We start from the raw sequence: 27,596 nt of genomic DNA on the forward strand, positions 1-27,596 counted from the left end.
AAAAAAATGCGTTCAATAAGAATTTAGAAGAATCATCTTTCTTCAACTGAAATAAATTGTATTAAGGTCGACTTAATATATCGATTTAAAGTAATATTAGAGACAATATGGTAGTGAATATTAGAGTGGATATAGGATAAATGTAGACAGATTTGCTGCATATGATGCAGATACAGCAAAGTTATCTCGTATGTTCAGCTGAATTCATGGTACTTCATGACTCCTACGACACAAGATTTTAATGCACGAATCGAGTGTGATACACCACGCTATATTGCTGATCGGACAGCTGCCTGAAGAAGCATCAGAAGCCAGAAATATACATTTTCGCTCACGCACACATGTTTTTCGAAAATTGGGGTTGATACAGAAATGAAATTCTATTTCTGAATTCTTGTTTGCCCATTACTTCTTTTACAAATCTTTTGAGGCATAGAAATTTCTTACTAAATTTTGTAGCTGCAGTAATCTCAGTTTATGTATTCGATAACGCTATTATGGATTGTTTACTAAAGCATCAGCTGATCGGTACTTCTATGCATGTTATTATATACATATTCAGTAGTATTTTACCATAATTCTGGGTCTCTTGCATAGTCTGAATCTGAATGTCCCGATAAAAGTAAAATAGTTTTTCACAATCTGGTGCTACGAATGGACGAAATTTACTCCAATTTGATTCTGTGTCACTGATTCTTTAAATCTCCACGTATAATATAACAGTAAATACAACCATTATTTTACGATGTTAAACAAATATTAATACTGCAAATGAAAATACTAATTACTCCAATATATTTTAACTATTTCTAAGTAATTGAAAATGGTTTCTTATCCTTCTTTACCACCTATATGGCTGCTTATACTATCAGTAGCATTGATTTATTATGTACACGTTATTTTATTAATTCATATGCTAAATCTAAGACTGTTTTTTCTCATTTCGACTGCTTTCTTCTTCCAAGCGTTTTTCTTGAAACTATGTTTTTAAAAAGGTTGTGCAGGATATCTCGAAATCTAATCATCCGATTTCTATGAAATTTGGTATATAGTATACCTTTAGTTTAACATTTACTATACATTGACGGTCGAATTTTTAAAAATTTTTAATTATTTCAGAAAATATAAACAAAAAACAGATATTGCAGATATTACAACCAACGAGTCTGATAGCAGATCGTACACCGGGTATATAGTATGTTTTTGCTCAGTGCGCACAATAGGCCGGACTAAGAAATTCAATGACAGATTGGCAAAAAATTAACTTATAGTAGTTTCATCACTATTTGATTAATATATAATATATTATTTCTTAAATTCCCATCGACCTCAGAACTGGGAAAATTAATTTACTTTGACATAAACTTTAGTTTAAACAAACAGGTAAAGTTGGACATTTTAAAGATAGAATATTATAGCTGAAAAAATTCGTTCCTTACTACGAGTTATACTGATAATTCCAAATATTTCTATTTCATTTTTGTTCTAATATTGAAATAACATTTCCTTTGAATTTTTCTATTTCACTTTTTCCATTAACTATTCTCTTCTATTTCTTTCATTTTCCTTATCTAAGTATCGACGTCGGTGGCTTAAGATTCTAGCCAGTTCTTATCCGTATCTCTATGCAACATGTTATTTTGTCACGTAGGTACGTGATTGCCGATCGGTAATTGTTTGCACAATAAATTGAGTCTGAGCAAATCGTGTAAAGTGTCATCTAACCCGAACAATTTTCCTCACTTTGAAGAACCTTGAAAGTGTTTTATTGCAATACCAGGTGTGATTAAATTTTTTCTAGAAACGATAAAAGTAAACGTAGTCTTAAACTATTCTTTGATTTTTTTCAACCATACGGATTTTTGGGCAACCATGCGGATAAGACTGCGTCCTAATTGAACGTCGTACAGCAAACAATACGATCAACCGATTAAAGGAAACGAAAGACAAAAAAGATATGGATTGTGTAAAATTTGATATCTATTTTTATCCTTTGTTTTTTTTTACCGGCCGGACAGATTTGTCGTTATACGGCGTTCAATTAGAACGCAGCCTAAGACCTATTTTGACAAGTCAGTGAAATTCAAACCGACATACGTTAGGATTTTTAGTAAAAGTTAATTAAAGTTAAACAAATCCATACACACCTCTATTTAATATGCGAATACATATGTACACACGCACGAAATAAATAAATACGTGTGTGTGTGTTTATTTCATGCGTGTGTACATATATATATATATATATATATATATATATATATATATATATATATAGTATATTATATATTACGCCAACGAAAATCAATAATATATATAATATAATATATATATATATATATATATATATATATAAGGACATAAGTGGAGGCAGAATTGCGTATCTCGATGACTCCTTGTATCCTCGAAAATTTGAGTGTGGATACATTTAAAAAAAAAATGTACATACATGTCTCACAGACCACAAAATCACCACCAACCACTTTGCGAACGTCCGATTTATTTTTATGTTATTTTCATACATACGTATACTTTCTATTCTCTTGTTGCAAAATTGCATATTCTTTCAATTATTCCTGACAGCTTAATTGATTTAACAAACGTATTTTACTCGTCAAAACAAAGAAATACTATACGGCTTATAATATAACATTATAATACAACAATAATCCTAATTGAAATACAATAATACTTAAATGTTATTGTCAATTATATTTATTTATTTTACGATGTATTGTAATATTATCCCTATTATCGAAGTAATAAGAAAGTCACGGGTGTTACTAAAATCGAAAGTTCTTTGTTCCTAACAAGTTTAATTTTTTTACCTACCTCGATTAAATACTTTTCACTATGTTTAACGAGTACGAAAAACTCTCCACGTTCTGAACTTTTTTTTAATCACCTTATTAAATAAACGACCTTTTTTTTTATAATTGATATTTGATTCGCTCTTGAATATCGGCCAAGGATGTAACCTTGTAATTGGATTAATCATGGTGTGATAGAAATGTGGGATATTTCATCATTAGAATGACACGAAAATGTTATTTTCTGTTACAGATATTCGTAACATAGCCTACAGAATGCCTGAAGCTGCCGTTTACATAATTTAAATAGGTATGTTGAAGTTTAATGGAATAGTTAAAGGACCGATAATGATAATACGTTTCGTATTTTCGTAACACGTGGCACCATTTTTAACACAAAACTTTTACACTTAAAAACAATAAAGTAAATTGCTATGAATATACATACGTCTTACTGACATTATTTTCGATTTATAAAATTTGGATTCCAAACACTTTTTCGATCATTTAAGTTATTTAGTATAAATGAATCCATCTGACTATTTACAAATATTACTATAGCCTACGTACAACCTTGTTAACTATTTTGTAAAAATTATTTAACAGCATTCTACGAGACATTCCAATTTATTTTTTTATTAAAAGCATTACACGTCAAAACTTAATAATATTCTGCAATGAAAATGATGATGATCAATTCTTTTAATGGACACTTTTCGAATGTTATTTACGAGGAAAATGTCGAAATTGTTCTCTTAATTTCTGTATTACATTCTTTTAGATGTAAAGGTAAATTAGCTTCCAGAACAAAAAAATATTCGATATATATAGAATTTCTATAAACGTAGGAATGCATCAGAAATATGAATTTCGAGTAAACCAAACTTCTATCGAGATACTTTGAAATCGTAATCTACTACATGTTAGTCTTTCACTCGCGACGTAGCGTCCTCGTCTCGAGTCACACTACTACCGACCACACCCCAAGACACATTGGACTCAACAATTTCTGTCCAGAGACACGCTATTACAACATCTAACAACGGACAAACACTCGTTCAAAGCGACGGTCACAATTCTGCCTCCACTTACTATATGTCCTTATATATATAACATATATACCCCAGAATTTGGAGCCTGTCGTGCTGTCTCGCTCAGCTTGTGTCCGAGTCGCAGGAAATTCCACGGTTCGCTCGCCCTCACACACACACACACACACATTAAAGTAAATTCATTAAATAAAGAAACATAGTCCAAGAAAAGACTCCTGATTTTTTTTCCTTTACATTATTTCAGTAAAACTATAATTAAATATACATAACATGTACACCTAGTCAACATAATAAGAAATATGGAAATATAATGATTTTAGTTTTCTTATTTAAGGCTCTATAATCTATTTCTCCATTTCTTTTCTGAACCAAGATTTTTGGACTGCCGTATGGTGATATGCTTTCGCGAATAATATCGTTTTGTCGCAATTCCATCACTATATCGTTCAATTTATCTTTATCAGCTTTCGACTAAATAAGAGAACTTCGATCTAATAATACTGTTTTACAATCTGAATCCCGTCTTTACGTAGAATATTACGTTCGATCGTAACATCTTTTGATAATTGTTTGTCCATGACTATTAAAACCTCGATTCTTAAGGGAATACCATCGATAGGTATATTAATTTTTGAAGAAGCCAACAGCTTCTTTGCTGTTACTTTGTTTTGTGTACTATGCTTTCCCGGACTAACAAGCAATCACTATCTAAATCTATTGTACATATGTTTTCCTCCTTTTATACTAGACACTTTATTAACGGTTTGTTTATTCCTCTGGTTTGGATTTTCAATTCCTCGTTCCCCACGATCAATGGAAATTCACCCCCGCCTGATCATACCTCCTTCTGTTTCCTCTCCTTATTCTGTCTTCTATCACTGTCTCTCCGAACGACCCGAAATGTTACAGTATCCGCATCTTACAACTGTATCTTTCTCAACCGCCGACGAACTCTTACTTCCTTTTCTAGACGGGTCTCGTTGATTTAATTCCTTACTACCTTAAATCAGGGCAATCATATTTCCTATGCCCCGGAAACAAAGCATTTAGACTTATTTCCCACCCCTTTGTAACTTACCGATCGCTTGCTTACCTTTACTATTTCTAATCGACTCACAGTGAAGTGACTCTAAATATCTAGTCAAATTAGGGATTGTCATTTTCTTTGCTCTCGTTAAGCTCATACTTATTTGTTCATTCTGCACCCCGTGAACCACGAACTCGATTGCCTTTTCTTCCAGAATATTTAGATTTAATTTATTCAATCTTTGAATTTTCCCGAAATAGTAAGTTTGTAAACCTTGACCTGAAACATTCTTAAGTAATGCGGAGGGTTTGAACAACTTTTCGTGATTTTCCTCCTTTGAAAACTTCGCTCTAATTTAGGAAAGAATTTCTCAGCCCGTTGTACCTTCATTTTGCTATCCCTCGTAATTTCATAGAGGCAAATAACACTTTGTCTATATCATCCCATCCGAAAACTCGAGAAAATTCGTTTATTTTGGCTAATCATTCCGTTCCCGATAAATCCCTTGTTTCCGGATTAAAGTTCGGTATAACTTTTTCGGTAAGATGAAAAAGGCGGAACCCTTGGGTCCGCCCATACTGGATTTAATGACGTTCGTCAACGCTGATGCCAATTTAGCAATACAGGACTCAGCCGAAATAGAGGTGTACCGTTACCCGAATTTCCATCTATCATTGGTGCCACTCTATCGTTTCTTTCTTCGTGAAACGTTTTAATTCTTGCTGAGTGGTATGGTGCGTTATCCATTATTATAATTGAATTTAGTGGAATATTGGGCAACCATTTGTCGAAATTATCGGCATTCATTCGCTCATGGTAGTCTGCTGTAGTACTGCGAGATTAAAAAATTATAACAGCACCGTTTACAAATCCATTCTTCCCACCAGCATCGACAATTATTAAACGATGAGAGGAACTGAAACTCTTCAATCTACCCACTTCTTTGCTCTGCCAACACTTTCCGAATGTAAGTGTATTGTCCACCCAGGTTTCATCAATGTATATAATATTTCTTCCTGTTCTTCTATAGTGATTTAAAGCTTTTGAATGCATTCTCCTCCAGGTAACGATATTGGTTTTTACTATAAACATGGTACGGATACTTCTACTATTCCTCCATTCGTAGCCCATGTCTTTCAACACAGCAGATAATTTAGATCTTTTCCATGGAAATACAATTTTTTGTTGAATGGCAATGAGCAATTTCCGAATAAACTTGATACTTCTATTTTTAAAATACTTAATTTAACAAAAAAAAACTAATAGGAAAAGACCAAGACAGCTGTAGAATAGCAAAAAATAAAAAACAGCACCGGAAAAGAAAATAGAGAGAAATCGTAGGAACAGAGGGAAAAGGACAGAATAGAAAATTGGAAATTAGCACTCGTTCGGTCTCGCGCAAGTCTGGTCGCCGCATGTTTGTATCCAAGACCGTTCAAGAGCGAAACGAGGAGTCGCCAAAACTGAGAAACAAAGCAGGAAATATAAAATAGAAGAATGCCAAAAAAGTGAAAATATAGGGAAAAGTAAAGAATTAAGGAACAAGTTTCCAAACGGAAACAACGAACAAGAGACATGCTGCAGCAATGTCAAGATGCTACAATAGATAAAATCGTATATATGGTTACTGGGAGGTGACAGAGTCATACACAAAGTTTCTTTTTAAGAGCGCTGAACTGCATGCTGTATATAATAAACGCTCTTAAGTTTCCAAACGTTCCGTTGAACGTTTCATATAGATGCAACTTCGAGTCGTTCCTCGTCGCCAACTCAAACCAAACAGCAACATTTTCTGCGTCATATATCGCAATTATTGAAACTTGTTTTATAATAAATTTAACATTGAATCAAGGAAGCGATACTGAAACTTTAAGTCAGCTACATTGGATTCTATGATTCAACCGATTTAGAAGGCAGTAACTCTTCGGAGAACTTGCAATACAAGAAAATGTAAATTTTAGTACGACTTGTTTTTGTGTAAATTGTAATTATATCAAATTTATCTAAATAGAAATGAATATAAGCGGAATTATATTACTTTTATTAAATACAAATTACTTCTTTCCGTTATAAATAATGTTCAAAATAATGATAATTATTACGCATATTAAATTGTATTCATTTTTTCATTACGAGAAACATATGAAATTAGTGATAGTATTTAAATAAGAATGAAATCATTCTGTCCCTTAATAGCTAACATTTGATCGCAAAGCTACGCCACTGTCACAGTATTCTCTTTCACTCGGTGACTCGGTCTCGCTACGGTCGTATAAATAATGTTCAAAATAATGATAATTATTACGCATATTAAATTGTATTCATTTTTTCATTACGAGAAACATATGAAATTATTGATAGTATTTAAATAAGAATGAAATCATTCTGTCTCTTAATAGCTAACATTTGATCGCAAAGCTACGCCACTGTCACAGTATTCTCTCTCACTCGGTGACTCGGTCTCGCTACGGTCGTATAAATAATGTTCAAAATAATGATAATTATTACGCATATTAAATTGTATTCATTTTTTCATTACGAGAAACATATGAAATTATTGATAGTATTTAAATAAGAATGAAATCATTCTGTCTCTTAATAGCTAACATTTGATCGCAAAGCTACGCCACTGTCACAGTATTCTCTCTCACTCGGTGACTCGGTCTCGCTACGGTCGTATAAATAATGTTCAAAATAATGATAATTATTACGCATATTAAATTGTATTCATTTTTTCATTACGAGAAACATATGAAATTATTGATAGTATTTAAATAAGAATGAAATCATTCTGTCTCTTAATAGCTAACATTTGATCGCAAAGCTACGCCACTGTCACAGTATTCTCTCTCACTCGGTGACTCGGTCTCGCTACGGTCGTATAAATAATGTTCAAAATAATGATAATTATTACGCATATTAAATTGTATTCATTTTTTCATTATGAGAAACATATGAAATTATTGATAGTATTTAAATAAGAATGAAATCATTCTGTCTCTTAATAGCTAACATTTGATCGCAAAGCTACGCCACTGTCACAGTATTCTCTCTCACTCGGTGACTCGGTCTCGCTACGGTCGTATAAATAATGTTCAAAATAATGATAATTATTACGCATATTAAATTGTATTCATTTTTTCATTATGAGAAACATATGAAATTATTGATAGTATTTAAATAAGAATGAAATCATTCTGTCTCTTAATAGCTAACATTTGATCGCAAAGCTACGCCACTGTCACAGTATTCTCTCTCACTCGGTGACTCGGTCTCGCTACGGTCGCCATCAGTCTTTCTCGCCGACTTCGACTAATGGTGATTGTCGCTTGCGATAGTTAGAGCGGTGACGGAGCGTCGATGTAAACAACTTATGCCAACATTTGGCGGCACCACGGTACGAGCGATCCTTTCCGAAGGGTCGTAACGACCCAAGCTGCGACAATAAGTCAGACGGATTTTCCGTAACGCTAACATAGTGCAGGAGGACCGAGTGTGATAATCCATGGAAACGAAAGGAAATGCGTGTGGTCCGGAGAAAATGTGAAGTGTTTGGGATAGACAAACAAGTGAAGTGTTTCCGAAGCGTAAAAGAAGAACATTTGAACTAAAGGACAGGGAGTCCGAACTAAGTTGCGAAAGATGACAGCAAACTGAAGAATTTTAGGTAAACGTGACCAGATTCACGGAGTGAGAAAGGTTAAGGATTCGAATGAAAAGGACTAAATGGGTAAGAATATAGGGTGCGAGAGAAACGAGCTTGAAATTACTTGTTGTTGGAAATTAGGCGAAGCGTGTCGTGTCGCCTAAGAAAAGAGTTGCGTAGCCAGCATCAAACGTAGTCAACGTAGTTATAATTTGTGAGTTTTATTGTTGTTTTATTTCCACTATTTCATTCAAAATACGTATATCCTAAAACTGTATTCACCTTTTATTTCATACAATAATAATTCCTACAGTATTATTTTATGAGTTACGGAAAGTAACATTAGATCTCCGATCAAGTGCTGCAATTGTTGAAAAAGAAATTGAAGTCTTTCGAGAGAAGCCACGCATTCTCCAAAGACAAACATATAACAGTATAACAAAGTCCAGTGACGAACAAGAAATTTCTACGCAATTCACATTCGAAGATCGTATATTGTGTCAGGTTCATTCGCCATACTACACATCCCGAACCAATGGAGCAATCACTACCTAAACCTAAATTTATTGCACATATCTTTTCCTCCTTTTCTACTAGGCACCTTTTTAATGTTCGTTTATTCCTTCAATTTGGATCCCCAGTACCTCGTTTCCCACAATTGATGGAAATCTGCCCCCCCCCCCCCCCCCCCCCCCCCGTTTAGTCGTAACTTCTTCTCTTTCCTCTCCTTATTCTGTTTTTTATACCACTGTCTCTCCGAATGGTCCGAAATGTTACAATATCCATATCTTGGACATTGTAATCCCTTTATCTTTCTCAATCATCAACGAACTTGCATTTCCCTTACTAGGTGGGTCCCGTCGATTTAATTCCTTAGTAACACCATTCTTGAAATCAGGGCACTCACTTTTCCTATGGCCCCCGTTTTTACAATGATAGTGTTGTTTTTCTCTTCTCCTATCACTTGGATCACTGGAGAAGAGATCTTTGAAGTTATTAATCCCCGTACGAGCCCCCAAATAACTGTTGTACTCGTGCGGTATATTGAAGTATATTTAAGGATATTATATATTACAATGATACAAGTATTAAACGTAGTGTTGGTGATTGGTTTCGCTTTCTACTAAGGTAGATCGACCGCGTATTAAACTAAGCTAACCGTCTTTGTGCCTTCGGCACGCGTCTTGATCGTCTTTGTTGCTTAAGTCTTAGTACGTCGTTTAATCGTCTCGTCTTATCGTCTTCGTTGTACTGTCCGCGACACACTCCTCGGACATGCTCTCGTCGTCATACTTTGTCATACTGTGACATACTGTGACATACTGTGTCCTCAAACATTCCTTTCGTACTTTATATAGTCATACCCTTTCGTTCTCTTTCATTCTATTCCTCAGTCTCTCTCACTTCAGATATTCGGTCACGTTCGGTCATCCTAATCGCTCGTCTTTTCCAAGCATACCTCACTTTCTCCGAGCCACAGGTACTCTCTTTCATACCCATGCATCCTTACACCTGGTCGTCGTGCAGGACCCCCCTGTAAAGGGATCCTCGGGCCTATCGTAAAAGCTGGCGGATAGATTGGCACCAATTGTTTTACCTCGACCCGGGTCTGTCCGCACATGCCGCCTCGTTTAGGCCCGTGGTCGAAACAGGCCCAAGTGGGCTCGGAAAATCCGATACTACAATAGCAAGAAAGGGAATCAAAGCTTCTACTTATATCCCACCCCTTCTTTCGTTCCTTTACTATTTCTAATCGACTCACCGTGAAGTGACTCTAAACATCTAGTCAAATCAGGGATTGTCATTTTCCTTGCTGTCGTTAAGCTCATTCTTATTTGTTCATTCTGTATCCCGTGAATCATCAATTCGATTATCTTTTCTTCCGGAACATTTAGATTTAATTTATTCAATCTTTTAACTTTCTCGAAACAGTAAGTCTGTAAACTTTGACCTGGAACGTTCTTAAATAACGCGGTGGCTTCGAACACCTTTCCGTAATTTTCCTCCCCTGAAAACTGTCGTTCGATCGCTGCCGAAAGAGCTCTTCTCCCCACTCCTATTTCCGTTTTCCTTCCTCATACATCTTCAAATATAGTGCCGCCAAAGACCGTATATATACCAATCGGAGCAAGTACAGGAACTTGCGGGAAACGATCAGTTTCCCTCTAGTAGCAAGCGTGGATAGTGCCGCCACAAGTAGTTTTTCACATATTATGGAAGCCATTTTAAAAAACATACCCTGGCTAATTGACAGTCCACAGCCACATATGACTCTTACTTCCACTCGCCTTCGCTAAGAAATTTCCACTGTTTAACATCGCTACTTATGACGTGATACTTAATGAACTTAAATAGGGAGGGAATGCAGAAACCGTGTGGCTCGCAATGGAAAAGAAGTTAACCACTTCTGCTGTATCGTGAATCACGAAAGTTTTGCTAAGACGCAACAAATAGAATAATAAGAAATGAAAGAAAACAAATTAATTTTAGTATAAAACACTTTAAAACATCATATTTAAAATCAAGTTATCTATTCCAAAACCGCAACTCAGTATTATTAGAAATGAAAACCCCCCAAAAAAAACGCACTAACAAAAACGGTATAATAAATATCCAAAATGCCTAACGCACATGCGCACGCACGCGCGGACACACACACACTCACCATAATTACAAACGAAGAAAAGGAATTCTTATATCTAGTAATAAGCAAAAATTGATCTTGAATAAGAAATGCATCAGTCTTCTCTAAATACTCAATATGCAGAGGCCACATTTTGTTTTGTTAGAAAAAACAAAACTCAATTTAACAAAACAGAATATAATATTTCACAGACCAAATATCGGAGAAGGAGGAAGAATAGTAATATTAGCTAAAAATACTGTAAAACGCAAAAAATTATTCCCGTCATGGCGTAGTTTAAAAAAAACACAATTGTTAGAAAACGGTAATAGAAATAAAACCTTAAAAACTTGGAAGAACTAATAATAATTTCAGTGTACGTGACAGGTATGTATCTAATCACAGAGAAGAATTCATTTCGGAAATATAGTTAGTATCTAAAAAATTTTAATTAAACAAACATAGGAACTACTAAATTCTTGTTAGTGATCTTCATGATAAATCTATAGCAGAATATACGGTGATTATTGGGAACATGGTCTACAGCTTCGAGTTTAATGATCTTGAAGTATGTTACCAGGGTCAATAAACTGAGCAATTCTTCCCTATAGATTTAACCGCTGGACGGGTTTAGTATCCAAGATATTTTCAATTCTCAATTTTGTTTGTATGTACAGACTGCTGTATATACAGACTGTTGTTTCTCCAGTCTTAATCAAATGTAGAACCCTTTTAGAGAGAGAATTCCAGAGATCAAAAAATCACACCAGCTGGTGGCTATCTTTTGCTTGTATAAGCATACCACTGTAACTCAGTAAAACAAGCATAATGTTACAAAATATTATAAATACTAGCATAACCCAAACCTAATTACAAAATTAACAAGCTCCTTGTTAATTCTGTTAATACCATGCAATTAGGTTTGTTAATATCGTACATAATTTTTGGACGTAATGACTGAAATATTTTCCTCTATATAATACTTGTAATAGTAATATATGAATAAATTCCAATTATTTTCGTATATATGTTTTTCTTATTTTAAATTTTACATATTGGCTACTGTGTAATTTACATATATACGTGTAATATATATTTTTGCTTAGGTTTTGGTTAAACTAGTTTTTATTTTAACACTACGCTTGCTGCGTAATGAATTACCGTGATATGCTTATTACACACGTGCGCGCGCACGCAATAAATGCACTCCGCAGACATATAGCAACTTTGAAATAACTTTTCTTCTGTACGCAAATGCAGATTCTCTTAGTTTCCGAGATATTCGAACAATTCTATTGGTCTTTATCTTTCTACTTTCATTCTCAATAATTTAACGTGCCAGAATTATAATTGTACTATATTCGTATTACTTCTACTTAATTTTTATTCTTTAATAAAATTTTAACGTATAATATTTATTACAAGAGGAAACACAATACGAACAGCGTTTATAAATTATAAAATTGTGTAAATATTTTTCATAAAAATTCAAAAATCCAATTGGGTAATATTCTCTACACTTTGTACTCATCGAGCTCTACAATTTGAGCCTGGCCTCATTGAAAAAAGATTTTGTCCAAATCGCAGATTGCCCTTGTCAAATTTAAATAATAATTTGCAGAAGTATTATATTTCGCGCGATAGATCGATTTATCTCGACAGTCCATTCGTAAGTGACATTTATAGGTTGAATGGTCCACGACGATGACACGAAATAATAAAAGTGAGGGAATCGATTAACCTCTTTCTCGATAGAATAGCGCGTAACCATTTCCACATTACGATCATATTAAAATTGTACGTATTTCATTGTAGATGTTACAGATTGGTCAGGATGGACGTAATTGCGTACAATCATTGCGAGGTCACGAGCATCGCGAACAGCATCGATGGAGGTGACATCGAAGGCCAATACGAAGACGAAGTGGAGGAAATACTGCCATACATTGACATTGACCAAAATCTATTAACTATCGATCAGTTATCCGATGTCACCGGTGACAAGAGAGGAAAGATGCCATTCAGGAGAAGTCTCTTCCCGAACGTAGGACCTTACATCGCTTTCCAGCTGTTCGATTGCAAGGGACCAATAGTGCCGTACGAAGTAACGAGACACCTGAAATGGCGTTTAAGTACGATTACTCCATTAATTGTACGTCGTACCTTGGCCAACTCAGGTTTTCGATTAATGAAGAAATCCCAAGAGTGGTGCGGTACTTGGGGCAAGCACATGAAATCCGTTTGCTTCAAGACGCTGAAAGAATCGCAGAAGATCAACCATTTTCCAGGAACTTTTCAGATTGGCCGAAAGGATCGCCTCTGGCGTAATCTTAGCAGAATGATGGTAAAGCATGGGAAAAGGGAATTCGGTTTTATTCCAAAGACCTATGTACTACCTCAAGATCTTCGTTGCTTCAGACAAGTTTGGGAAAAGTCGGGTAACAAAGAAAAGTGGATCGTTAAACCACCTGCCTCTGCAAGGGGGACTGGAATTAAAGTAGTGCATCGCTGGTCACAGATACCAAAGAAACGTGCTGTAGTTGTTCAACAGTACTTGTCCAGGCCAAAACTCATCAGCGATGCAAAGTTTGATTTGCGTCTGTATGTTCTCGTCACGAGTTTCAATCCATTGAGGATATACATCTATCCAGATGGTTTGGTACGATTCGCTTCGGTCAAGTACACTGACGACATAAACTATCTCAGTGACCGCTTTATGCATCTGACAAATTACAGTATCAACAAAACCAATGCTACTTACACTAGCAATGATTGCGTCGACTCGTGTTCAGGGCACAAATGGACGCTCAAAACGCTCTGGTCCTACCTTGAAAAAGAACATGTAAACATATCGAAATTATGGGCATCCATGAAGGATATCGTAATTAAGACAATGATAGCCGGCGAATCGTCCATTAATACTCTATCGAAAGCCAATATGTCGTCACGATATTGTTGTTACGAGTTATTTGGCGTTGATATTCTCTTAGACGAAAATTTGAAACCTTGGTTATTGGAAGTGAACATTTCTCCCTCGTTGCAATCATCTTCGCCACTCGATATCGCTATCAAAGGGCCATTAATTAAGAATGTTTTTAACATAGCTGGATATCAACTACCGCATAGTCTATCAACCGAAGAAGAAGCGAAGTTAATGCAAAGGTATCAATTGGACGTTGTGTGTCAAGACTTTAGACTGTATAGAACCAGTCTCAGTTACCAAGAGCGACACAAGCAATCCTTGTACGCTAATTTAAGGAACCGAGAGGATTACCTTGACGACATAATAGAGGATCTTACTCCAGACGACGTTAGACATTTCATAACGTATGAAGATGAGTTAACGCAGCTCGATCAGTTCGAAAAAATTTTTCCTACGATTGATAGCCACCAGTATCAGCAGTATTTTGACGTTCCAAGATACTATAATATGCTATTCGATGCGTGGGAAATGAAATATGGTGATAATCGAGAAAAGGGGATATTGAGATTACAGAAACTTTGCCAAACGAAGTATCATTTGGAACAAGAGTTGAATTTTTAGGTAACAAGCAGTTAAAGGCTTAAATTCATGTCGTTGATATCTTCAACGTTACGATTAAAACTGTGAAGTTTTTTCTTTTCTTTTATATACAAATATTTATATATTAAATATATATGTGTACGTATATGTATATGTATATGTATATGTATATGTATATGTATATGTATATGTATATGTATATGTATATGTATATGTATATGTATATGTATATAATGCCATGTACCACCTTGTTATATGTGCATCATTATTATTATAGTATTGTTCTACAACGTTACGGAACAACCGTATCTTATGTGCCTTCTACACGGTTGTGCAAACTTATCTTAATGTATTAAATCCCTGTCTAAATAAATGATTTTGCAATTAAAAATATGCATTCGCCTTTTTCTTGTTTGGATCATGATTATAAAAAAGGAACTTTATTGCATAATATATATATATATCATATGGACAATATGAATAAAAAAAACAGGTTTATTTGATTTTTCCATATTTCAGACATTCAATAAATTCTTCGTATTAAAATAAATATTTGTAAATAATTGTTGCCCAGTAAAACGAATGGATGAAGAAAATATTACTTAAATTTGTGCTTGTAAAATGTAAAGTACGCATACTCTCACTAGTCCCTACAAACATTTTTATTGGATGTTTTCAATCTTTTTAAAGCTCTCTTCCGTATCGAAATTTTCATAAATTATGTTTGATTATCTTAATAGTTTTATTCTATTTTAAATATTTCATATATTACCTATAGACGTTCTTCTATGTTCAAAAATTCTAAATTTTTCTCTTTTAGATTTTATATCTTTGTATCGATATTGATTCTTAAACGCATCGAAATATGGTTGGGCGTGTTTAGTAAAAATATATGTAAGGACTACAGTAAATAGATTTACTGTAAAAAAATATTATTTACTGAACTTAGCCGTAACACGAATATTGTTACAAATTATACATTCAACGCTAGAGAGATAAATATTTATATGGAATGTACAAATTTAGAGAAATCCCTTAGTATGAATGAATTAACAATTCATTTACGGAATTTACCTTTTCCGATAATATAATTCTATTTATTAAGGAAAATAATTCGAAGTTCCAGTTGATTTCTTAATATTTATTCTTCACAATTATTTCCTTGCCCTGCTTGGAACCTCACTCTATCTTCCACCAGGTGCTTTGTTTATAAATCGATGACTCAAATAATGACGACAACCCTGTCTATCGTAGATAGCTAGCGAGAACTATATACCCACGTAAGTATTTTTCACGCAAGAACAGGCCTTCTTTGTTAAATTCCCTGCTTACTCATCTTAATTCACAGTCGCTTGAGCTCCCCGCCGATGCTGTACTAACACAGTGACGGTCGCTCGAATTCCTAGTAAATTTGTAATCGTGTTTACACTTAAGAAAATATTACGAATTATAATGAAAATGGCAATTATTTTAATCATTCACGTTACAAGTATTAAATATAATAGTTTATGTTTGCCTTAAATGTATTTTACACAGATATCTTCTAATATAATCGCATATTGAAGAATATTTGTTATTACTGCCTATGCAAAAGTAGCATTTGGCACCTTTTTGACCTTCTAATTTTTGCTTCTTTACAATTTTCATTCCTGTTGCTCCTATAATACTGACAACATTTTTGTGTAATTCCACTTGACGGTTTTCAAATTGAGTAACCAGCCAATCTATACTTCCAACAATCAATTTCTTAAATAATTCTTTCTTGTTTTCGCTGACTTTCTGTCATTCCATTCTGGATGTTTTCTTTGCCGTATAACCAATAAGTTGTAGGCGACGATATCAACATAATGTAAAAATAACGACAAAGGCTATCGATGAGTATAACTCATTGGTTATACTAGTTTATTAGTGAATAGGAACTCAAAAGAGTATTTATTGTGTTCAGTCTCGTGTATCTATTAATATTTTTGGTAAGACCCATTTCTTTTTTCGTGCAGTCCTAAATATACGTTTTCCTAAATATAATTTCATATTGCAGTAGTAAAATTATTGTGTTCAGTCTCGTGTATCTATTAATATTTTTGGTAAGACCCATTTCTTTTTTCGTGCAGTCCTACATATACGTTTTCCTAAATATAATTTCATATTACAGTAGTAAAATTTTCGAATCGCAAAATATCCAAATATTGATTCCATACTTGTTTACTAGGCACCTTGAAAGATGAACGGCCGCAAAACTTAACAAGTTGTTCGTCAACGCCTGGCGCATCGTAAGATTCGTAACTGGTTTTTGTAAATATGCTTGTGACATATCTAAGTGATGTCAATTTATCACTTGATTTTCTATCTACATATGTGACAGAACTCTGACAATTTTGTGTTTATTGAATCCAGTTGTGTGTTAGAGCGTTCCAAAATGGAGGTAAAGAAAGAGAAAATTCCATACATTCTTCGGTACCATTACGACCAAGGGGAAAAAGCGGAGCAGGCGGCCAAAAAAATTTGTACTGTTTATGGACCCAATACAGTATCGAATGCAGCAGCAAAGCGGTGGTTGCAACGCTTCTATTCTAGTAATATGAACGTCGAAGATAAGACACGCTCTGGTAGGTCAATCGAAAATGTTGATAAAATCATGGAAATCGTCGAGTCAGACCGGCACACGAGCACTTATTCCATTGCCCGGGAACTGAAGATTAGCCAGAAAACAGTTTGGAACCATTTGCATAAGGCTAGTCTCAAGAAGAAACTCGATGTACGAGTGCCGCACGAATTGACGCGAAAGAACCTTTTCGAGCAAATCGATGCCTGCGATTCTTTGCCAAAGCGTAACGAAATCGATCCATTTTTGAGCGGATGATGATTGGGGATGAGAAATAGGTTACATACGAGAACAACAGGCGAAAAAGATCGCGCACGTCCAAGCACGGTGAGCCGGCTCAAACGATCGCCAAGTCCGGATTAACCGACCAAGAAGGTTTTACTGTGTGTTTGATGCGATTGGAAGGGAATCCTCCACTGTGAGCTGCTCCCATCGGGCCAATCACTCAATTTGGACCTTTACTGTCAACAACTGACCAGATTGAAGCAGTCGATCGACGGGAAGCGTCCAGAATTGGTCAATAGAAAGGGGTTTGTGTTCGCTGAAGACAACGCCAGACTGCACACATCTTTAACGACGCGCCAGAAGCTCCGAGAGTTTGGATGCGAGGTTATATCGCACCCGCTGTATAGCCCAGACCTGGCACCAAACAATTATCACCTTTTCAAGCATTTACAAAATTTTTTTGATGGTAAAACACTGGCCTCAAGAGAGGCTTGTGAAAATGAATTGGTCAAGTTTTCTACCAATAGAGACGAGGACTTCTTCGATCGCGGAATTATGAAATTGCCTTCAAAATGGAGAAATGTTATCGAACAAAACGGCGAATAGTTGATCTAAATCCGAAAATTCTAAATCTGTTAATCTCATCGTTGAAATAAAGAGAAAAACGCCCAGAACTTTTTACTTCAGATACTTCTATTATATCAGATCACGCGACATTATTGCAGTATAAAATTGTCGAAAAGTGACATCATCTTCTTTCCATAAGTCATTTTTGTATTCTCGTGACTTTCGAAATTATCTAATAAGTAATACAAGATCGAAAAAAGCATAAATTTCGATTTAATCAACAAGTTCCCATTTTTTGTTTCTTGGCATATTTTCCATTGCTTTCTTATTTGTGTAAAATGTAATAATATTGATTATTTCTTCAGTCATAAAAAGGTGAAAGCATTCTTTCATTATCGGTACTTTTGTTAGTGAACATTTATGTATGTGGCATTATTTGATCTGCAAAACTACTGACATTGGGTGTAGTTCGTTATCATTTACGTCCGGATACAATTTCATGTTCTGAAACTATATTCTCCATGTTTTCTAACATATCAATTTCGGTTTTAGAATATTCCACCTCTGGTTCAGCATGACTGATCGCAGTTATGATCGTCTTCGATTTCAGCAAACTGAGCATATGGGGATCACTCGTTGCTTGATATAGTATACAACGTAACAAAAAACAACACAAATAACAAAAACACAAGAATAATAATGACACGCAAATAACAGAGGCAACAAAAACGATAAAAATAAGCTTTTACACAAAATACTTCGCACACGTTTTTCTTCGCTAGGAGGTCAAAGTTTGAGAAATTTAAGAACAGTTTCCATCAAAGAAACGCTTCGCCGTTTAAAATAACGTATACAGGAACGCACATAACTGTCGCTGTCAAAAAAGCGATATGTTGGTGGCAGTGAGACTTGATCAATGTGTAAATATATGCGTATCTCGGGACAGTGGATTAAAAGTAACTCCATCACCGTGTACGGAGAGTTTGAGAGTGTTCCTCAATGGTGGGGATGGAAAACGTAGTTTTGTCGTAGATCGTTTTTCGCAGTTATCCAACATTTATTGTATTTCTTTCTTATCTTATCCGCGCTTTTTATTATATTCGTAATTTGACTTCTTTGCGTAATGTTTTTTCCGCAGGTATCGTCTAGAATTTGAGAATCATTGTACAGAACATAATCAAATTTTCTAACGAACATGATTTTACGCGACAGTCGTATCACATATAATTTTATAGTATTATTTCATTTATTCTAATCGCAACATCATTACATTAACAATTATTTAAATTATTATTTGCATAAATTTGAAAAAATCGTTTTCCTAATAATTCGTATAAATAATAAAAATGTGTTTTAATAATATGGATAGAATGATTCTTTATCGTAGATAAATAATTATTATACATATGTATAAATTATTTGTCAAAGCAATCTTTTGTCAAATATTTATTTGCAGAACTCTGCTTAATTCCACGTAATCGACCCATTTAAATCAATTCAGTCAAATATCTTGAAAACCGTTGATGATACTGAAAAATATTTGAAATAAAAGTTAAATGGTTTCAGAGGACACATAATCTAATATTAGTAATATTTTTTTAGGTTGAAGGAGGTTAAATAGGATTATGTACTTTTGTTACTATTTTCTAGGTTAAATAGAATTATGTACTTTTTGTTTTATCAATCGATGCAGCTCGTTATTTTCTACATAAAAGTACCGAATCACTTATTTCGAAAAATCATTGGTTTAGAAGATATTTTATTTTTAATAATGCATAGTGTATTTAAAGAGGGGTATTCACATATCTAAACTTGGTGTTCAAAAATATGACCTTCATTCTGAATGTCGAAAGTTATTCGATTTCTAAAGGATCGTTCAACATTTTCCAGTGTTTCCATTGAAATTTCTTTACATACATCCGGAATCTTTTATTTTAGATTACCCGGAATCGTGCAATTTTGTACGTAAATTTTATTCTTCAAGTATCCCCATAGAAAAAAATCTAAAGACATTAGATATGGCGACCTTGGCGGAAACTCAATACATTCACTTCGTTCAATTTAACAACTTTGAAACATTTGGTTTAATGTGGCTCGAACTCTACGATCATAATGGGCGGAAGGTCCATGTTGTTGAATCCACATTCATTGTCTCGTAGCTACATCAACGAAGAAATTTGTACGAAAACATTGGAAAATGTTGAATAATTTTTTAGAGACCGAATAACTCTCGACATTCAGGCTGAAGGTCGTATTTTTGAACACCAACCTTAGATGCGTGACTATTCCACTTTAGATACACTATGCATTACTAAAATTAAAAATATCTTCTAAGCCATTGACTTATCGCAATAAATGATTTAATACTTTTATGTAGAAAATAACCAGCTGCATCGACTGGTGTAACAAAAAATATCTAATTTTACTTAAAAAAATGAAATTGACATTCAATCTTCCTTACATGTTAACCTCTGAAACCATTTAATTTTTGTTTCAAATACTTTTCAGTATCATCAACGGTTCCCAAGATATTTGACTGGATCTATTTAAATGGGTCACCTTGTATATATAAATACATATACAGCTCATATATACCTATATAAGTATAACATATTATTAACCTAAATAAATAAAAAATATGTTACATATTTATTTATTTATTTATTTATTTATTTATTTATTTATTTATTTATTTATTTATTTATTTATTTATTTATTTATTTATTTATTTATTTATTTATTTATTTATTTATTTATTTATTTATTTATTTATTTATTTATTTATTTATTTATTTATTTATTTATTTATTTATTTATTTATTTATTTATTTATTTATTTATTTATTTATTTATTTGAAGCTTCAAGATAATATTCTAATATAAATTCAAAATCTAAGTGGGAAAATAAATAATTACATATATATGTTTAATTATATATATTTAATTATATATTTATTTATTTATCTAGGTTATAATTCCACTTAGGTTTTGGATTAATGTTAGAATGTTATCACGACATACTTAACTGATACATAAATAACTTCACACTTTTATTATTTAGTGAATTGACGTAAAAAGTAACTCGTTCAGAAATGGCTTTTAGCTGGAATTAGCAGGAATTTTATGTTTGTTCAAAAAATTAAAATACAAATTGAGCAACATCGTCAAACAGACAACTTTTGAGTATGGTGTTTAAAAAGAACCGCACACTTCACTACTGTTTCATCATCACCTCTAACCTAACATACATATTTTTGGCCAAATGTTTAAAATTTCCAGTAATTACTGGAACCAATTGGTTCGCTACATTATTAGTTCAAATATTGATCAATAACAAACACCGAAAGAAGATAAAAATCTACCATTTGACAACATGGAAATCCAATCGAAACAGAATGTTTGCACGAGTACCTGCTTTAACAAATTAAAATCGAATCTTTGCTGTGAAGACGATGAAATGTATACGTATATCGAAATCACCGAACTTTTAATTGCAGCCCAATCGAAATCACAAATTGCCATCGGCTCGATCGGCTCCGTCGACGAAAACGTTACATTGCCAATGCGCAAGAGTCTCTTCGCCCACGTACCGCCGTTTATTATCTTCCAAAATAAGGGAACTACGACAACACTGCCACCAGAGATTACTAATCATCTACTCTGGTGGCGTGCAAAGAGTTACTTCCCGCAAATCATTTCTTCGACGGTGACAAAATCGGGGTTCAAGACAACCATCAAACCTACTTCTAATTGGTGTGGGACCTGGTGCAACAGCAAGCTAGGTTCTTCTCAGTTAAAAAACACTAAGGTCTTTTCTAAAATAAATAATTTTCCTAGCAACGTTCACTTCGGCGACAAAATATTGCTTTGGAAGAATTTTCAGAGAATGCAACGGAGATACGGTAGCAAGTATTTCGATTTCATGCCATTGACGTTTGTTTTACCAGAAGAAAGAGATGATTTGGAAAGATATATGCAGAAAAACCGCGGAATATGGATCGTGAAACCGCCAGATTCCTGCGCCGGGTCTGGAATCAAAATAGTGTCTCGCTCTTATGAAATACCTAATTATCATTCCCTCATTGCTCAACGTTATATTTCCAAACCTCAACTCATCAATGGCATCAAATTCGACATTCGACTGTACGTGTTGCTGACCAGCGTCGATCCGCTTAGAATTTACGTTTACAATAACGGTCTCGTCAGACTTGCAACCGTTAAATATGTTAATCATGTAAGCACTCTGTCCAACAGATTCATGCATCTGACGAACACGAGTGTGAATAAAAGTAGCCCTAATTTTAAGATTAACGATAATCCAAATAAATGCAAAGGTAATATGTGGTCGTTGAGTTGCTTGTGGAAGTATTTAACCTCAATCGGCAATGTGGATCCGTGCATGATTTGGTCGAAAATCAAGGACATCGCTATTAAAACGGTAGTCTCTGCCGAGCCGTTTATTGTAAAAGCCTGGAAAAAGAATGCATTGTCGACGTATAATCATTATCAGCTTTTCGGCTTCGATATTCTTCTGGACAAGAAATATCAGCCTTGGTTACTCGAAGTTAACGTGTTCCCTTCTATGGAGTCTGATACACCGCTGTGTAAAATAATAAAGGGCCAATTGGCTAGGGATTACTTGAATCTTGTTGGCTTTCATGTACCCAATGTATTAACGGTCAAGGAATTAGACATTCTAAAGAAGAGTTACAAGGAAACGACAATTTGTTACAATCAACAGGTTTACTCGAGTGTCTTGACGTGGACAGATAAAAGGAAGCAGCATACTTTCTGTAAGATTAGTGATCGGAAATCTTATTTAAAGTCGATTCTAAAGTGTCTCACACCGGGTGATGTAAGAATACTAATACGACACGAAGATGAGATCACGCAGACGGGTCGCTTCGAGACAATCTTTCCCACGTGTGATACACACAAATACTTCCAATTGTTCAATGAAGTTAGGTATTATAATTTGCTTTTGGATGCTTGGGAAAACGAATATGCTGGTAATCGATTAAGAGGTATCGAACGACTGCGGAAACTCTGTAAAAAAAAGTATCATTTATCATAAACAATTCAATTCATTTTAACGAGATAAATAGTAAATTTTGTCAGTACCTGCTGACAAATATACCGTATCTGTAAAATATTTATTTATGAATTAAAATTTATATACTAATAAACAATACTTGTCATTTTATTTAAACTATTTCTTATTATATAACCTATAAAACTATTTTATATATATATATATATATAACCTATTTCCTAATCTACACTAACCTATATAAATAAAGTACTGCTATAGCTATCTATTATCGTGTCATAGGAAAGCGACTATTGTTTATCCAAAGAGACGTGATACCAATATCTACCTTAATACCTGCATAATCAGTTAAATAATCTGCAGCTTCATTTTCTCCAGCTCCAGAACTCAGGAGAGAAGGCTCTTTGAACGATTTGAAAGAACATTCGAAATTTACACTACACGTCTTCTTTCGAGCCACTTGGCTCAATTCAAATCGTTTGATTTTCCTCAAGTGGCTCAATCTGTTCTGAACAGTTCGATCTTTTTTAAACGAAGCCAACATTATTTTGTTGGTGGTGATCGTAATAGTAGTAGCAGTAGCGGTAGCGGTAGCAGTAGCGGTAGCAGTAGCGGTAGCAATAGCGGTAGCAGTAGCGGTAGCAGTAGTAGTATTGTGAAGTCAGTCTTGATCTGGTCACACGTTCATCACGTTTACTTGTCGCATTCGACATCTCATATTTAAAATCAATGGAATACCCCCCGTCCGTATTGACTTTCTGTTTCTAAAAAATAAATAAAAATTGCAACTGTCAAATAGCTTTTGCGCGTTACGATTATTCTGCACGATCTACATTTCATATTAATCGTTATAGCAAAATATACACGCATTCAATTTCTATGAAAAGCTATTTCAATTATGCCTTTATTTAATGGCTTTTAAGACAACATAAATCGGATTGGAGGGAGATTGTTTGGTTATGAGTTATAGTGTCTGAATTGAGCACGTGTTTTACGCTCGAAGTAACGAAATTGCCACGAGTGCATGCCACGAAATGGAAATAATATCACGATTAATCTCAACATGATTTGTACAGTACATACGTATGAGGTTTATTAACCAAGAAATAGCACAATTCGTAGTTTTGAAAAGTTCTAAAAATATAATTATCTTGAGGTTTGTGCTTCACCAGATAATATTACTTATATGTATTTATATTCGACATCCTCTTCGTCTCAATTATCTACAGGCGATGTTTGTGTGCCGAAATGCATATTTCTAACGTCTATTTAGTGATAATAATTATCTTGAATAATAAGCATTTTAATTTTAAACCAACTACATATATTCCCAAATGCTTATGTACAAAGTAGTAACAAAATATAGCTTAATTAGACAGATATGAAAGCTTAAAATTGTAAATAAAAATTATCCAACAGAGTGTAAAATGTTTAATTGGAAACGTTTACACCAATTATTACTGTCAACATTGTACATTGCAACGTAAAGTTATTACGTCTAATTTTTCGCATTATAAGTAGTGTAAGCCACATTTACAAATTATATTATACTTTCATTGCAATAGATATTACACAGTGTGTAATTTGGATAATTGCACACATACAAAATTTATAAATCTCCATTTTTTACTCCATTTTATTCCTCTCCTCCGAGAGGAGATCTCGGAACGGATCATCTCGTCCTTGAAGGCTGTTGAGAAGGTGGCGCAGGTGTTACGACATTTAGAGCCCTCTGGAACCAGGGCTCTCAGGGATGCCGTGGTGGGTGAACGCCTTGAGGCGTTGAAAGTGGGAGTTGGGCCGTCCAGCCACTGTCCCCATGGGCGGTCGTAAGATTGGAAATCATGGCCATTCTTTCGTGCAGCCCTTTGAAAAGAAGGCGGGCAGAATATAGGGAGGAAGTAGATTCCGCACCCGGATTAGCCGGATCCCGGGAATCCCACATTTACCTTGACTCCACCCCAAAGTGTTGAGGGATATTTTGGAAGGTTTCCCCCACAAAAAAAGAAGGTTCATTAAAAATATGTCTCATTACTAATTTCATTTTACCCGGAAAGTTTCTGATACTTCACTGAAAATAATTCAAATTGTTTCAAAAAACATTCTGAAGTTGAGATACTTGCCAAAAATGTAAGATCAGTGGATCATGATGATTGCGATTGCTTGTGAACCCAGTGATTGTTAACACCACAATAAATCATTTGACTAGTCGTACTGGCATTTTAATAATGACAAGTTTTCAAGATACTGTTCATAAAACCTTTTGTTGGGATAAAATTCACTAGTGAGGAATATAAGTGGAAATGATTATTTATCATCAATAGAATGAATTTATTGTTTTACTTGTAAACTATTTGCTCTTAAAAGTTTTTTTTTAGTAGCAAAGTAGTTAGGAAACGAGCGAAATAGAAAAAGGAAGGGAGAACGTTTCATCCTGAGTCTACTAGTAGAGTCGTCAGTAAGGCAACCTAGCAGGCCCAACTTTATACACCGGAACATTTGTTGATCAATAAAGAATCGTATAAATACCGATCGAGAATAGTACGGAAATTTGCAGGAAACGGTCGGCGATTGAGTTTCCCTTTAGCGGCGAGCGTGAGAGGTCCCGCCACATAACCCCTTGTCAATGGTTAATGATATTGGTGTAAGTTCTTCTTTCTGAATGTCACTTGAGGTGTCAATTTCCAATGTTCGGATTGGTAAGCAGACACAGGTTTCAGAGCGATGGAAGAAGCTTCGGCTTAGTCGATTTAGCATTGACATTACTGAATAGGAGGTGCTGACACATAGTGATTGGTGAAACATTATTCTAATTGATCGCTGTAAAGAAAACACTACTTATAAAGATTCCATGCTAGAGTCTTAGTACTGACAACAGTCAGAAAAACAAATTCGGGAAGAATGTAATTACTAGGAACACATCTTGATGTGTATCATAGCTGTTATCTGTACGCTAGCTGAATGTTGCTTAATTTTTCGAGAAATAGAAAAATTTTTTAGAGCCACTTCAGCTTATTAGCCAGTTTTATTTAGTTTTAGTAGGTCATATTTTAAGATATAGACATTTTGACAAAGGAAATCCTTCTTACGTATCCAAAACCATCTGTGAGTAGACATTTCTTTTCATATACTTTTCACATTATTGGTTACAAATTACTCCTCTGATCGTTCATTTCAGAACGAGAGGTTTACTGTCTTTTCTTAATTAATCAAGTAATGACAATAATTTTATTAAGTATAATATTTAAAATTTATTAACAATGATCTCATGAACGTTCATAATACTGTACCCTTTCAAAGGAGAGATACGTAATATTGATACAATACTATAAATAGACTCTAATATGTATATGTGAAAAAAAAACATAGGTTCTAAAGATACTAGTAAAAGCTCACACATACGAAGACGATACAACAATAACATACAATGAAAAAAACTTTAATACTCTATGTGATCTCCTACACAGATTTATTAACAAACTCCAAGAATAATCCAACGAATTTGGTTACATATTCTCAGTTTAAAAAACTCAATATATCATATTTTACAAAAAAAAAAAAAAAACAATTTCCCTGTCACAACCAACATTAATTATAAGAGGTACAGAATTAAATAGATGAATTGATAACATCAGACTTTTAGACCTAATCCTGGATAAGAAAATGTCATGACTATACACATGAAATATCTGAGGGACTCTTGCATAAAAAGATTAAACGTTATCAAAATGCTGGCTAACAATAACTGAAGATCTGACCAAGAAATATTAATTCTAACATATCTTGTTTTAATACGTTCTAAACTTGCCTAGGATTCAACATTTTACAACTTAGCAAAAACCCGTATACTGAAAATAATCGATCCAGTACAAAATGCAGCATTAAGAATGGCTTACTTTTTTTAAACCAACAAAATGAATCTTGGTCAAAGGAAAAAATATCAAAGCCAAAAATGTCCTCTACTCGAAAAAATCCCACCTATAACTACATACTTTGCAATATTTTCAAACAACTATATACCAAAAGAACCAAGCTACCGTCTCCGTTTTAGATCAGACTCAAAAAATTTTAGAAACTTTCAAAATTAACGAATCTCCCATCTTAAAATGCAAACAAGGAAAAATAACTCCATGGACAATTAAATTACCCTAAACAAATATAGAACTAGCAGACCTTCTAAAAAAAACAAAACAAAAAGACAGAACAGAACATAAAACCTGTTTTACAGATCTAAAAAATAAATACGCAATTACACTCAGATCTTCACTGACACATCAAAATCCGACAAGGGCATAGAACACGTGGTCATTTCAAACAACACAACAAACCCTAGCCAAATTAGTATTAATATTCACTGCCGAAGCATAAGCGTAACCACCAACAAATACGTAAACACCATAAACCCTGACAGTTTATCATTTATCCTTTATAAGCGCGATAGAAGCCCTAAAAGCATCAAACAACAATGCAA

General features: G+C 34.2%; 3 protein-coding genes and 1 pseudogene across 32 annotated transcripts in view; all 4 read left to right on the plus strand.

The window, feature by feature from the left end:
* Positions 1-15,064, plus strand: part of LOC143143860 (tubulin monoglutamylase TTLL4) — a 554,572-nt gene extending 539,508 nt beyond the window's left edge. For 25 of the 30 annotated variants that reach the window (XM_076305648.1, XM_076305652.1, XM_076305646.1 and 22 more), the window contains 2 exons: positions 3,064-3,120; positions 12,974-15,062. In XM_076305648.1, coding sequence (XP_076161763.1) covers positions 12,993-14,702 — 1,710 coding nt within the window. In that variant the 5' untranslated portion in view covers positions 3,064-3,120; positions 12,974-12,992 and the 3' untranslated portion in view covers positions 14,703-15,062. Of the gene's footprint in view, positions 1-3,063; positions 3,121-12,973 lie in introns of all 30 variants that reach the window. The other 5 variants (XM_076305642.1, XM_076305660.1, XM_076305659.1 and 2 more) reach the window with 2 other exon arrangements.
* Positions 15,065-17,097: 2,033 nt separating this feature from the next.
* LOC143143689 (histone-lysine N-methyltransferase SETMAR-like) lies at positions 17,098-17,541 on the plus strand. The gene has a single exon (XM_076305256.1). It carries the CDS (start codon positions 17,098-17,100, stop codon positions 17,539-17,541), a length of 444 nt encoding a protein of 147 aa, XP_076161371.1.
* A 9-nt stretch (positions 17,542-17,550) lies between these two features.
* LOC143143690 (histone-lysine N-methyltransferase SETMAR pseudogene) lies at positions 17,551-18,114 on the plus strand (annotated as a pseudogene).
* A 3,334-nt stretch (positions 18,115-21,448) lies between these two features.
* On the plus strand, positions 21,449-23,149 carry LOC143143758 (tubulin monoglutamylase TTLL4). The gene has a single exon (XM_076305416.1). It carries the CDS (start codon positions 21,449-21,451, stop codon positions 23,147-23,149), a length of 1,701 nt encoding a protein of 566 aa, XP_076161531.1.
* Positions 23,150-27,596: the final 4,447 nt, after the last annotated feature.

This window comes from Ptiloglossa arizonensis, chromosome 2 (genome assembly GCF_051014685.1).
Source record: "Ptiloglossa arizonensis isolate GNS036 chromosome 2, iyPtiAriz1_principal, whole genome shotgun sequence".
NCBI classification, from domain to species: Eukaryota; Metazoa; Arthropoda; class Insecta; order Hymenoptera; family Colletidae; genus Ptiloglossa; species Ptiloglossa arizonensis.

Coding starts and splice junctions, on each gene's coding strand:
- LOC143143689 (XM_076305256.1), top strand. CDS start 17,098: ATGGAGGTAAAGAAAGAGAAAATTCCATACATTCTTCGGTACCATTAC.
- LOC143143758 (XM_076305416.1), top strand. CDS start 21,449: ATGGAAATCCAATCGAAACAGAATGTTTGCACGAGTACCTGCTTTAAC.